The 15,035-nt window shown below is 45.6% G+C and overlaps 1 protein-coding gene across 2 annotated transcripts in view; it reads right to left on the minus strand.

Annotated features, from left to right (window-relative positions):
- Positions 1–15,035, minus strand: part of ncanb (neurocan b) — a 345,873-nt gene that overhangs the window by 262,980 nt on the left and 67,858 nt on the right. For both annotated transcript variants that reach the window (XM_072244299.1, XM_072244300.1), the window contains exons 3-4: positions 4,994–5,075; positions 1,763–2,167 (exon numbers count right to left, since the gene is read on the minus strand). In XM_072244299.1, the coding sequence (XP_072100400.1) occupies positions 1,763–2,167; positions 4,994–5,066 (478 nt within the window). In that variant the 5' untranslated portion in view covers positions 5,067–5,075. The remainder of the gene's footprint in view (positions 1–1,762; positions 2,168–4,993; positions 5,076–15,035) is intronic.

Genomic DNA, 15,035 nt, shown 5'->3' on the forward strand with positions numbered 1-15,035 from the left:
AGCTTCCCAATCATCCAACATCCCACTCATTTTTGCTACCTTATATGCCCTTTCCTTGGTTTTTATGCAGTCCTTAACTTCCCTTATCAGCCACGGTTGCCTAACCCTGCCATTTGAGAACTACTTCTTCTGTGGGACATATCTATCCTGTGCTTTGTGAACTATTCCCAGAAACTGCAGCAACCTCTGGTGTGCTATCATCCCCACCAAAATCCTCCTCCAATCCACCTGGGCAAGCTCCTCTCTCATGCCTCTGTAATTTCCTTTATTCCACTGCAGTACTGATACATCTGACTTGTGCTTCTCCCTCTCAAATTCTAGTATGAATTCAATCATATTATGGTCAATGCCTCCTAAGGGTTCCTTTACATTAAGCTCTGTAAAAAGATCTGTGTTATTACACCAGCTCTGAGGCCAAGAAAGCCCTGCCTGGTTTGGAAATTGCACCGTCTCAGATCGCAAGAACCTGCAGCGGATAGTGAGGTCAGCTGAGAAGATCATCGGGGTCTCTCTTCCCGCCATTAGAGACATTTACACCACATGCTGCACCCATAAAGCCCACAGCATTGTGAAGGACCCCATGCACCCCTCATACAAACTCTTCTCCCTCCTGCCATCTGGCAAAAGGCACCGAAGCATTCGGGCTCTCACGACCAGACTGTGCAACAGTTTCTTCCCCCAAGCCATCAGACTCCTTAATACCCAGAGTCTAGACTGACATCTACATCATTTATTATTATATTGTAATTTGTCCTCTGCTGTGCCTATTGTCTTGTTTATTATTTATTGTACTGCCCTGCACTGTTTTGTGCACTTTATGTAGTCCTGTGTAGTCTGTAATCTAGTATAGTTTTTGTATTGTCTTACATAGTCTAGTGTAGCTTTGTGTTGTCTCACTTAGTCTAGTGTATTTTTGTGTTGTTTCATGTAGCACCATGGTCCTGGAGGAATGTTGTTTCGTTTTTACTGTGTACTGTACCAGCAGTTTATGTTCAAAATGACAATAAAAAGTGACTTGACTTGACTAATAATCTAAGATAGCCTTTCCCTGAGTTGGCTCAAGCACAAGCTGCTCTGAAAAGCCATCTCGTAGGTATTCAATAAATTACCTCTCTCATGATGCAACACCAACCTGATTTTCCCAATTCCCTCGCATATTGAAATCCCCCATTACAATTGTGTCATTACCCTTATTACATGCCTTTTCCAGCTCCCTTTGCAAACTCAATCACACATCTTGGCTACTATTTGGTGGCCTATATATGATTGCATAATGGTTTTTTCACCCTTGCAGTTTCTTAACTCCACCCACTAAGATTCAACATTCTCTGACCCTACGTTACCTCTTTGTAATTTCATCTCTTACCAACAGAGCCACACCACTGCCTATGCATCCCTGCTTGTCCTTTTAATACAGAGTACATCCTTTGATGTTAACGATGGTCTTCTTTCAGCCATGACTCAAGTGATGCCCACAACATCATAATGACTTCAAGATCTTTGCCGACAGTGTGCTTGATCGGTATTAAATTCTCTAATAAGTCTGTCCACAGACCCTTACTTCAGCACAGAGCTGAGCAGCGAGCCAAACTGGCCCATCCCTCACCTCAGGCCCTGACACCCTGACCTTTTCAACATGCACCTAAATCGTCATCCAAACACCCCTCTTACTTTAACCTCATGCCCTCTGGTATCGCATTTCGACACCGGGAAAAGACGTTCTGTGGTCACCTCCCACCTCTGCTCAACCCCAGAAACTCACCGATAACCTGCAGTGGCACGGTGTCCTGCTCATCATCCATGCCCACGACCACCTCACACTGATAGACACCCGCATCACTTGCTCGCAGAGACACGATCTGCAGGCTGGCGTTGTAGTGGAAGGGGCCATAGCCAGGCAGGCTGGCCCTGCCCTTGTAGGCTGGGTTCAGCTTCACCGTGTTGTTCTTGGCTACCAGAATGAGAACTTCCTTACTGCTCCCACCTTCGAGTGACACTTTGGTCCATTTGATCCGAGGAGGGTCATGGGGCAGCGAGGGGTCAGTGGTTGAACTGGGGAGCACTGAGAAAACGCAGGGCAGCAAGGCAGAGTCTGCTAATCCCCGGACAACTGGCTGGTGTTGGACCTTCTTCATGTTCACTGCCTTCTCGTACCTGTTACCTGTCGCTGGGGGAGGGAGGGACAAACACAGGGTGAGCAATTCAACTTGTCACACTGTCTCACTGGCTTCTTTGTCAGCCTCTTCCATGTACCCTAGAACATTTTCTTGTCTTTTCAGATAACAGCAGTGCCAACGCTTGCTAAAAGGGCTACACTGTCAGCTCTGGGATTCTCCTGTGCACCATTTCTGAACCTGGCCTGGGGCTGCCCCTCTCTACAATTCCCAGTGCCTTAGTTCCTTGAAAGTGATGTCACAGGCAGGTAGGGTTCTAAAGAGAGGTTCTGGCACATTGACCTCCATAAATCAATGTATGGAGGACAGGAGTTGAGATGTTATTGTTAAAGATTAAAAGACATTGTTGAGGCCTAATTTGGAGTATTGTGTGCAGCTTTTGTCACCTACCTACAGAAAATATATCAATAAGATTGAAAGAGTGCAGAGAAAGTTTACAAGGATGTTACCAGAACCAAAGGATCTGAGTTACAGGGAAAGGCTGAATAAGTTAAGACTTTATTTTCTGGAGTGTAGAAGGATGAGGGGAGATTTGATAGAGGTATACAAAATTATAGGTTAAATGCAAGCAGGCTTTTTCCACTGAGGTTGGTTGAGGCTAGAACTAGAAATCATAGGTTAAGGTTGAAAGGTGAAATGTTTAGGGGGAACACGTTCACTCAAAGGGTGGTGTGAGTGTGGAACGAGCTGCCAGCGGAAGTGGTGGATGTGGGTTCGATTACAACAGGCAGGAGTTCAGATAAGTACACGGATGGGAGAGGTATAGTCCGGGTGCAGGTGCGGGTCGATCGGACTCAACAGAATGACAGATCAGCATGGACTAGATGGGCCAAAGAGCCTGTTTCTGTGCTGTAGAGCTTTGTGACTCTATGCCTTCCTGTTCTCACTAACAGGCTTCAATTACATGGCACCTGGCTAAGAGGACAATCTGTGAGGATTGGTTAGTGAACGGCAAGTTCAATGGGTCAGGAGCCATCTGGAGTTTGAACTGTTGGGAGCTGGGGTAACATCATGGGGACAGGAGATGAGCAAATTCAGCAAGGTTTCAATTATAACGAACAGGATCCACACTATAGTAACAGTGGCTGCTGGTTGCCAGCTCATTTGAATCACTCTCACATTTTAGTGTGTTACAAACACCAGTTCCACTGAAAGGTCAGACTGATTTCCAATTTAATGGGAAAGTTACGCAGCCAAATTATTGCCTTTAATACCAACTTCATTCTTCCATAGAGTGAATCGTGATGTTGTGTAGATGCTGTGTGTCTGTGGGAATAACTACTCCAGCACCTAGAGCTTATGACAGTTACTGTGTGTGCATAGAATACCAGGCTGAATCCAGTGTTGGTGAAGTGAGCAGTGCTGTGTGTGAGCAACTGTGATAGGAGATACCTGCAATGGAAGCAATCAGCAAAGGGGCTGGCATTCCCATGGCACCCTTGCCACTACAGACCCCTCACAAGGCCATGCCACAAGCTGGCACCCATGATGAGCAACCCCCCACCACCCATTATCTGCTCTCTTCTCATCACTACCATTGAGATCAGGTACACGAGCCTGAAGACACACATTCAATGTTTTAGGAACAGCTTCTTCCCCTCTGCCAGCAGATTTTTGAATGGTCCATGAACCTATGAACACCACTTCCTTGGGGACAATTTGCTCTTCTTTTGCACTATGTGCTTAGTGTAATTTATAGTATAACTTATACCTTGTACAATTGCTGCAAAACAACAGATTTCATGACACTGAGTTTGTGAACTGCTCCAATACTCTTGCAGAAACGTGGCTCCAGGACAACATCCATGCAGCATCAATCTACAGACCATGACACTCAGGGACTTGGGCTAGATTATTATTTATATTTTGTAACTGAATGTTTCTCCGCCATCTTAATTATGTGCTATATGAGCTTTGTGTGTCACTGTTGGTTCTGTGTTTTTGTGCCTTGTCCCAGAGGAGCGCTATTTCAGTTGCCTGTAATCATGTGTAATTCAACTTGAACTTGAACTTGATTATGATTGACCTTTACAGCCAGTTCAGGAGTTTATGAACTGACCTTCATGGCCAGTTCAGGAGTTTATGAACTCCCAGTTCAGGAGTTTTTGAAGTATAGTGAGTGCAGAAAATAAGGCAGATAATTTGTGCACAGCAAGAGTGCAAACGGCGGGATGAAATAAATGATCCAAACACTTGTGCCAGGGGTTGCTCAAAGGTACCACAGACCACTTGGAAAAGTCTCCTTGCTTTTTTCAATAAATGTCGTGGATCTTTTATATTCCACGAAAGCAGACAGCATATTGTTCTGATATCTTAGCCAGAAAACCACAGCAGTCACGTGGTACTGTCCTGGGATTGTTGGCATGGTCCCTGAGTCATCACTGGAGGGAGGAGTGACCTCAAACACCCCTTTCAGTTGGGGTAAGATCCCACGACACTCTTCCCTGAGTCTTGGTGAGATCATCCCTGAGGCTGCCCATGGTCTTGTTATCATTGGGGAATTGCTCTGTTTGAATTAGCTCCCCTGCAGTATGGAGTGACTACCTTCCACAGATTAGAACAGGGTGATGATACGGGTGCCACATAAATGCAGGTCAGTCCTTGTTAAAGCTGCTGTTAACGTATTGGGCTCATTGCAAGCCAGGCTGAGAAGGAAAGGAGTTCACTGAAGAGTTTACTGTGGGGGTCACTGTGAGAGCTACAGTGTGGGTGCACTCTGGGATCCACAGCTTATTTCTCTACAGGGCACAGAGGGATACACAACACACACCTCCTGGCAGATTCCACTACCCTCTGCAGTGCGCACACTGACAACATACCTGCCTCTTGCAGAATGGCAGCAGATGCCAGGCAGGTGCAGATCCAGCCGATGTGGAGATAGACGTTCAACATGCTCTATTCCTGGAACAAGATGAAGAGGATTCCTCAGAAGGTTTAACAAGTCGCCTGTAAGACCTCAGTGAATTGCCCTTCCCCCACTTTCCGATCTTCCACTTCAATCTTACCCAGCTCCCAAATGAAACAGTGGACACCAAACAATGAATATTTTTCAGCTGACAGCATTGGAAATGTTTAAATCTGCAAATACCATGGAGAATATGAGTAGTTCCATCACAGACTGCTTCCGACAGCTTGCCCAGAAGCACAGCAATACTCATGGGCTGCCCCCAGCACATCCTTTGTGTGAATCGTCAATGCAAACAACGCATTTTGCTGTGTGTTTCAATGTTTCGATGTACATGTGACAAATAAAGCTAATCTTTATCTTTATCTCACTCTGGGACCAGCAGCTGAATAACTAGCTGAATAACTAGTCCAGCAGCCCCACTCCCTGACCCGAGGTTATGGTCTACACTACTGGATCACAAGTTAATTGCACTACCACGGACACACACAGGCCTCCTTCCCATGAGTTGTTATGAGAAAGGCTGGCACAGGATCACATCCGGAGATGCTGGAACAGGTGAGTAAGGTTCAGTCAGGGAGATGGGGAAGAGAGAGAGGGGCAATCAGTAGGGACAGAATTCTAGAAGCCAATATCTAGGCAATAGTACAACACTGTAAAGGGTCCTAATGAGCTGATGAAACGTTAACGGTTTATTTCTCTCAATAGATGCTGCCATGAAGCTATCTGAAGGTCCTCCCCTCTGGTTCACTGACACCCTCTGGAGGAGAATTGGTCTGACTGCAGGGGGTTGGCCACTTTAAATTACTCATTTCAGAGGACCTGTCCTCGGCCCAGCTTGTAAGTGCAGTTATGAAGAAGACACAACAACGCCTCTACTTCCATAGAAGCTTGTGGAGATTCGGCATGACATCTAAAACTTTGACAAACTTCTACAGGTGTGTAGTGAAGAGTGCATTTTGGCTGCATCACAGCCTGGTGTGGAAACACCAATGCCCTTGAATGAAAATCCTACAAAAAGTAGTGGATATTGCCCCGTCCATCACAGGTAAAGCCTTCCCTACCTACATATCTACATGGAGCATTGTCGCAGGAAAGCAGCATCCATTATCAACGGCCCCCATCACATTCAGGAATAGTTATTACCCCTCAACCATCAGGCTCTTGAACCAAGATGGATAACCTCTCCTCACCTCAGATCTGGATGGCAGATATGTCCCTGGTTCTAGCCACCACACCCAGGGGAACATCCTCCCTGAATCTACCCCAGCAAGCACTACTGGAACGTTGAATGCTTTGATAAAATAACCTGTTCATCTTCACAAGGGTATTTCCACCCTGCCTGTGAAATCTCTCCTCAGAGAACAGTGTTCATCTCTGGTGAGCTTTCATGGAGGTGCCCCGATCACAGAGATGGTGGGGAGACCAGACCAGCACACTCATGTCTGAACCCCACCAGCACCACTGAATGGAGGATCCTACAAAAAATAGTGGATTCGGCTCAGTACATCACGGGCAAAGCCCTCCCCACCATTGAGCACATCTATAAGAGACACTGTCGTAGGAAAGGAGCACTCGTCATCAGAGATCCCCACCACCCAGGTCAAGCTCTCTTCTTGCTGCCGCCATCAGGTAGAAGGTACAAGAGGCTCAGGACTCACACCATCAGGTTCAAGTGCAGTTCCTACCCCTCAATCATTGGGTTCTTGAATAAAAAGAGATAACTTCACTCAACTTCATGCCTTATCACTGAAGTTTTCCCACAGCTAATGGATTCACTTTCAAGGACTCTTCATCTCATATTCTCATTATTTATTGCTATTTATTTATATTTGCATTTGCAGAGTTTGTTGTCTTCTGCACTCTGGTTAAAAGTCCTAGCTGGGTGGTCTTTCATTGATTTTTATTATAGTTATTAAGTATGCCCACAAGAAAATGAATCTCAGGTTTGTATATGAAGGCATATATGTACTTTGGTAATAAAAGTTACTTTGAACTTTGACCCTTGATAACAATAAGCTGGTCTTTACTCTTCTACTGAAATCCCCCAGGCTCAAGGACAGCTTCTACACCACTGTTATAAGACTATTAAATAGCTCTGTAACATGACATCACAATCTATCTCGTTACAAACTCACATCCACTCTCTCTGTAGCGTAACACTTCATTCTGCATCCTGTTATTGTCTCCCCTCCTCTACCACAATGCACCGTACAATGATTTGATCTGAACAAACAGTACGCAAGGCAAGCTTTTCAATGTATCTCAGTACATTCCTCTTGTAATAAAGGCCAACATACATTGACCTGGCCAGTCCCTATACATTGAGAGATTCATGCACATACACTTCCTTCCCAACATCCTTCCACCTCTCATCATTTCAACGATACAGCATCTCCAAGATTTCTACAAAGTTGATGATCAACATGGTGTGCCCACTCCTCCATGTTCACTTTCAACAACTCCTCCTTCAAATTAGACCTGCTGGCTTTCATAATTTTCTATAATGACACACGGATTGACACACCACCCACACTGGATCCCCTACAATTCACCTACCGACACAACTGATCGACAGCTGACACAATAGCCACATCTCTACACACCGTCCTTACACATCCGGAGAAGAAGGATGCTTATGTGAGAATGCTGCTCTCGGACTACAGTTCAGCGTTCAACACCATAGTTCCATCCAGGCTCGACAAGAAGCTCAGAGACATACAGACATAGAAAACCTACGGCACAATACAGGCCCTTCGGCCTACAAAGCTGTGCCGAACATGTCCCTACCTTAGAACTATCTAGGCTTACCCATAGCCCTCTATTTTTCTAAGCTCCTTGTACCTATCCAAGAGTCTCTTAAAAGACCCTATCGTACCTGCCTCCACCGTCGCCGGCAGCCCATTCCACACACTCACCACTCTCTGCGTAAAAAACTTACCCCTGACATCTCCTCTGTACCTACTTCCAAGCACCTTAAAACTATGCTCTCTCGTGCTAGCCATTTCAGCCCTGAGGAAAAGCCTCTGACTATCCACACAATCACTGCCTCTCATTATCTTGTACACTTCTATCAGGTCACCTCTCATCCTCCATCACTCCAAGGAGAAAAGGCCAAGTTCACTCAACCTATTCTCATAAGGCATGCTCTCCAATCCAGGCAACATCCTTGTAGATCTCCTCTGCACCCTTTCTATAGTTTCCACATCCTTTCTGTAGTCAGGCAAACAGAATTGAGCACAGTACTCCAAGTGGGGCCTGACCAGGATCCTATATAGCTGCAACATTACCTCTCAACAAGACCTCGGCCTTGCCCCTGCCTTGTGCAGCCGGATTCTGGACTCCCTGTCAGATTGCCAGCAAGTGGCAAGAGTGGGCTCCCTCAACTCTGCCCCTCTGACCCTCAACACAGGTGTCCCCCAGGGCTATGTTCTAAGCCCCCTCCTTAACTCTCGGTATATCCATGACTGTGTCGCCACCCACAGCTCCAAACTGCTGATTAAATTTATTGATGATACTACACTGATGGGCCTAATCTCAAATAATAACGAGGCAGCCTACAGAGAAGAAGTCATCACCCTGACACAGTGGTGAAAAGAAAACAACCTCTCCTTCAATGTCAAAAAAACAAAGGAGCTGGTTGTGGACTACAGGAGGAATGGAGACAGGATAAACACTTGACATCAATGGATCTGGGGTTGAGAGAGTGAACAGTTTTAAATTCCACAGCATGTACATCACCAAGGATCTCACGTGATCTGTACATACCAGCTGTGTGGTGAAAAATACACAGCAGCGCCTCTTTCACCTCAGACAGTTGAAGAAGCTCAGTAGGGGTCCACAAATCCTAAGAACTTTCTACAGGGGTACAATTGAGAGCATCCTGACTGGCTGCATCACTGCCTGGTATGGGAACTGTACCTCCCTCATTCGCAGGACTCTGCAGAGAGTGGTGCGGACAGCCCAGCACATCTGTAGATGTGAACTCCCCACTATTCAGGACATTTACAAAGATAGGTATGTAAAAAGGGCCCAAAGGATCATTAGGGACCCCATTCACCCCAACCACAAACTGTTCCAGCTGCTACCATCCAGGAAACAGTACCACAGCATAAAAGCCAGGACCAACAGGCTCCGGGACAGCTTCTTCCACCAGGCCATCAGACCAATTAACTTATGCTGATACAATTGTATTTCTGTGCTATATTGACTGTCCTGTAGTACATACTATTTATTACAAACTACTATAAATTGCACATCGCACATTTAGACAGAGACGTAATGTAAAGATTTTTACTCCTCATGTATGTGAAGGAAATCAGTAAAAAAGTCAATTCAATTCAAGAATACTTGACAAAGTCCTCAGCCATTTCCTTATTTCCAAATAAAAGTTCTCCTGTCTGGCTTTGGCTGGAAGCAAGGATGGACATTAACCTCGCAACATTGATCAACCATTCAAAAAGATCATGGCAGATCCATCTGTAACTTGACCACATTCCTGACTGGTCTCCGCTAACCTTTCACCCTTGCCTTATCAAGAATCTACCTCTCGCTGAATTAAAGCCAAACAACAGCACATCTTCTACCTATCTTGGAGGACATCAGTTCCAAAGACTCACACCCTGTGTGAGTAAAATAGTTACCTGCTCTGTCATAAATGTGAAAGCCTTTGCTTTGAAATAGTAGGTCCAGTTCTATTTTCTCCCACAAGAGGAAGCATCCATTTCACATCCACCATCAAGAGAATGCTTCCTATAGTGGGGGAGTCTAGGATCAGAGGGCACATGCTCAAAATACAAGGATGTCCCTTTAGAACAGAGATGAGGAGGAATTTCTTTAGCTAAAAGGTTGTGAATCTGTGGAATTCATTGTCATGGATGGCCTTGGCTGCCAAGTCATTGCATATATTTAAAGCAGATAGGTTATTGATAGGTTCTTGGTTAGTCAGGGTGTCAAAGGTTATGGGGAGAAGGCAAGAGGTGGGGTTGAGAGAGATAATAAATCAGCCATGATGGAATGGCCGAGCAGATTCAATGGGCTACATGGCTTAATGTTGCTGCTCTATCTTATGGATCAAAGCCCTTCAGACCCCTCTCACTCTGTAATCTCCAGTGGATAAAAGCCTGTTGACCCTCTCCCCATTAGACAACCCACCCACTCCAGGTCTCTGCACATTATCACCCTTCCCCGCAGAATAACAAAACTCCAAATGTGATGAGCTCGCTGCCCTAGACTCACCTCGACACACTGACTACCCATTTGCCCCATCAGATGGTGCTTGACTCACTGGGTTCCTCCAGCTCTTTGCAGTTTACCCAGTCACTGGCCTTTGTAAATCGTTCACAAGGACATCCCTCTCTCTCCATCTCTTAGGCTCAGCAATCTCACGCCATCTAATGAGGGCCTTGGCGTGAAGCATTGAATACTACAGGAGGAAAGATTTAGGATAAGGATGTGAGATTTAGAGGTGAATCCTAATGACTACTGTTATGATCACTTGCACTAAAATTGACTTGTGTTTTCTCTTGCAAAAATTGTGCATGATTAATGTTTACAATTTTCTTTGATTGTTGTTTATATGATGCTACGTGTCTGCGATGCTGCTGAAAGATTTTTGTTGCACCTCTTACACATAGGAAAAGGATCATGACTATACCGTGTCTTCATCTCCTCCACCCCAGGGAGTAAAAGACCTAGTCTCTGCAGTTTCTTTATTAACTCTGTCTCTCCTTCTATGGATTCTGCCTGACTGCAGAGCATTTGCAGCATCTTCTGTTCCCTGCCCTGCATTCTGACTAAAAAACTGGATAAATGTTTTGTGTCCCTCAATTCCTTATCCTGTTCACTTGTCTGTCCAAATGTCTCATAAACAGAGCGTCACATCTGCTTCTACCACAACCTCCTCCCTCCCGGAAGCACATTCCAGGCACACACCACTCTTTGTGTAAAACAACCTGCCTCGTTCCTTCCCTCTAAACTTTCAACTCTCATCACAAAGCAATGTACACTGACTCAAAACATCTCCACCCCGGAAAGAACACAGGGCTGGTGACAGAGGCAGGTACATTAGGGACATTGAAGAGACTCTTAGATAGGCACATGGATGATAGAAACATGGAGGGTCATGTAGGGGGAAGGGTTAGATTGATCTTGGAGTACGATAAAAGATCTGCACATCAAGGCACGGCTGCACAAGCGTGTGGATGTCAGCGAGTTAGACTGGTAGGAAGAGTTTACTGGCTGCAGCTCCTTAGGGACCGGGTTAGGGAACTGGAGATGTAGCTCGATGACCTTCATCTGGTCAGAGAAAGTGAGGAGGTGATAGAGAGGAGCTACAGGCAAGTCGTCACACCGGGGCCTCGGGAGACAGGTAAATGGGTAACAGTCAGGAGATGGAAGGGGAAGAGTCAGATACTAGAGAGCACCCCTGAGGCTGTCCTCCTTAACAATAAGTACTCCTGTTTGAGTACTGTTGGGGGGACAGCCTACCTGGGGAAAGCAACAGTGGCCGTGCCTCTGGCACAGAGTCTGGCCCAGTGGCTCAGAGGAGTAGGGAAAGGAGGAAGATGGCAGCAGTGATAGGGGACTCTATAGTTAGCAGGGGGGCAGACAGATGATTCTGTGGATGCAGGAAAGAAACATGGATGGTAGTTTGCTTCCCAGGTGCCAGGCTCCAGGATGTTTCTGATCATGTCCACAATATCCTGAAGTGGGAAGGTGAACAACCAGAGATCATGGTACATATTGGTACCAACGACATAGGTAGGAAAAGGGCGGAGGTCCTGAAAGCAGACTACAGGGAGTTAGGAAAGAAGCTGAGAAGCAGGACCTCAAAGGTAGTAATCCCATGAATACTGCATGTGCCACGCGACAGTGAGTATAGGAATAGAATGAGGTGGAGGATAAATGCATGGCTGAGAGATTGGAGCAGGGGGCAGGGATTCAGATTTCTGGATCATTGGGACCTCTTCTGGGGCAGGTGTGAGCTGTACAAAAAGGACGGGTTGCACTTGAATCCGAGGGGGACCAATATCCTGGCAGGGAGGTTTGCTAAACTAGAAATTGCCGGGGGGTGGGAAGCGAACTGAAGAGACAGAGGAAGGGGCGGTTGGCTCACAAATAGAGAAAGCTTGTAGACAGTGTGAGAGGGAGGATAGGCAGGTGATAGAGAAGGGATGCACTCAGATTAATGGTTTGAGATGTGTCTATTTTAATGCAAGGAGTATCATGAACAAAGCGGATGAGCTTCAAGCTTGGAGCTACGATGTTGTGGCCATTACAGAGATTTGGATGGCTTAGGGGCATGAATGGCTACTTACAGTACCAGGCTTTAGATGTTTCAGAAAGGACAGGGAGGGAGGCAAAAGAGGTGGGAGCGTGGCACTGCTGATCAGAGATAGTGTCACGGCTGCAGAAAAGGAGGAAGTCATGGAGGGATTGTCTACCGAGTCTCTGTGGGCGGAAGTTAGAAACGGGAAGTGGTCAATAACTCTACTGGGTGTTTTTTATAGACCAGCCAATAGTAACAGGGACATTGAGGAGCAGATAGGGAGACAGATTCTGGAAAGGTGTAATAATAACAGGGTTATCATGATGGGAGATTTTAATTTCCCAAATGTTGATTGGCATTTCCTTAGAGTAAAGGGTTTAGATGTGGTGGAGTTTGGTAGGTGTGTTCAGGAAGGATGTCTGACACAATATATAGATAAGCCTACAAGAGGAGAAGCTGTACTTGATCCGGTATTGGGAAATGAATCTGGTCCGGTGTCAGGTCTCTCAGTGGGAGAGCATTTTGGAGATAATGATCACAATTTTATATCCTTTACCATAGCATTGGAGAGGGATAGGAACAGACAAGTTAGAAAAGCGTTTAATTGGAGTAAGGGGAAATATGAAGCTATCAGGCAGGAACTTGGAAGCATATATTGGGAACAGATGTTCTCAGGGAAATGTACAGCAGAAATGTGGCAAATGTTCAGGGGATATTTGCGTGGCATTCTGCATAGGTACATTCCAATGAGACAGGGAAAGGATGGTAGGGTACAGGAACCATGGTGTACAAAGGCTATTGAAAATCTAGTCAAGAGAAAAAGAAAAGCTTACGAAAGGTTCAGAAAACTAGGTAATGATAGAGATCTAGAAGATTATAAGGCTAGCAGGAAAGAGCTTAAGAATGAAATTAGGAGAGATAGAAAGGGCCATCAGAAGCCCTTAGCAAGCAGGATTAAGGAAAACCCCAAGGCATTCTACAAGTATGTGAAGAGCAAGAGGATGAGATGTGAGAGAATAGAACCAAAAAGTTTAAGAGTGGAAAAGCGCGTATGGAACCGGAGGAGATAGCGGAAATAGTTAATGAATACTTCAGTACTCACTACGGAAAAGGACCTTGGCGATTATAGGGATGACTTAGAGCGGACTGAATAGCTTGAGCATATAGTCATTCAGAAAGAGGGGGTGCTGGAGCTTTTGGAAAGAATCAAGTAAAATAAGTTACCAAGACTGGACGAGATGTACCTCAGGCTACTGTGGGAGGCGAGGAAGGAGATTGCTGAGCCTCTGGCAATGATCTTTGCATCATCAGTGGGGACAGGGGAGGTTCTGGAGGATTGGAGGGTTGCAAATGTTTTTCCTTTATTCAAGAAATGGAGTAGAGATAGCCCAGAAAATTATAGACCAGTGAGTCTTACCTCAGTGGTTGGTAAGTTGATGGAAAAGATCCTGAGAGGCAGGATTTATGAGCATTTGGAGAGGCATAATATGATTAGGGATAGTCAGCATGGCTTTGTCAAAGGCAGGTCATGCCTCACGAGCCTGATTGAATTTTTTGAGGATATCACTAAACTCATTGATGAAGGTAGAGCAGTAGGTGTAGTTTTTATGGATTTCAGCACGGCATTTGACAAGGTACCCCATGCAACGCTTATGATTAAGTAAGGAGGCATGAGATCCAAGGGGACCTTGCTTTGTGAATCCAGAATTGGCTTTCCCACAGAAAGCAAAAAGTGGTTGAAGACGGGTCATATTCTGCATGGAGGTTGGTGACCAGTATTGTACCTCAGGGATCTGTTCTGGGACCCTTCTCTTCGTGATTTTTATAAATGACCTGGATGAGGAAGTGGAGGGGCAGGTTAGTAAATCTGCTGATGACACAGAAGTTGGGAGTGTTGTGGATAGTGTGGAGAGCTGTCAGGGGTTAGAGTGGGACTCTCATAGAATGCAAAACTGGGCTAAGTAGTAGCAGATGGAGTTCAACCCAGATAAGTGTGAGGTTGCTCATTTTGGTAGGTCAAATATGATGGCACAATATAGCATTAATGGTAAGACTCTTGGCAGTGTAGAGGATCAGAGGGATCTTGGGGTCCAAATCTATAGGACACTCAAAGCTGCTGCGCAGGTTGACTCTGTGCTTAGGAAGGCATACGGTGCATTGGCCTTCATCAACTGTGGAATTGAGTTTAAGAGCCGAGAGGTAATGTTGCAGCTATATAGGACCCTGGTCAGACTCCACGTGGAGTATTGTGTTCAGCTCTGGTCTCCTCACTATATGAAGGATGTGGAAACTATAGAAAGGGTGCAGAGGAGATTTACAAGGATGTTATCTGGATTGGCAAGCATGCATTATGACAATAGGTTGAGTGAACTTGGCCTTTTTTCCTTGGAGCGACAGAGGATGAGGGGTGACCTGATAGAGGTATATAAGATGATGAGAGGCATTGATTGTGTGGATAGTCAGAGGCTTTTTCCCAAGGCTGAAATGGCTAGCACAAGGAGACACAGTTTTAAGGTGCTTGGAAGTAGGTACAGAGGAGATGTCGGCGTAAGTTTTTTTTACGCAGAGAGTGGTGAGTGCATGGAATGGGCTGTCGGTGATGGTGGTGGAGTTGGATACGATAGGGTCTTTTAAGAGACTCCTGGATAGGTACATGGAGCTTAGAAAACTAGAGGGCTATGGGTAA

This window comes from Mobula birostris, chromosome 26 (assembly GCF_030028105.1).
Source record: "Mobula birostris isolate sMobBir1 chromosome 26, sMobBir1.hap1, whole genome shotgun sequence".
NCBI classification, from domain to species: domain Eukaryota; kingdom Metazoa; phylum Chordata; class Chondrichthyes; order Myliobatiformes; family Myliobatidae; genus Mobula; species Mobula birostris.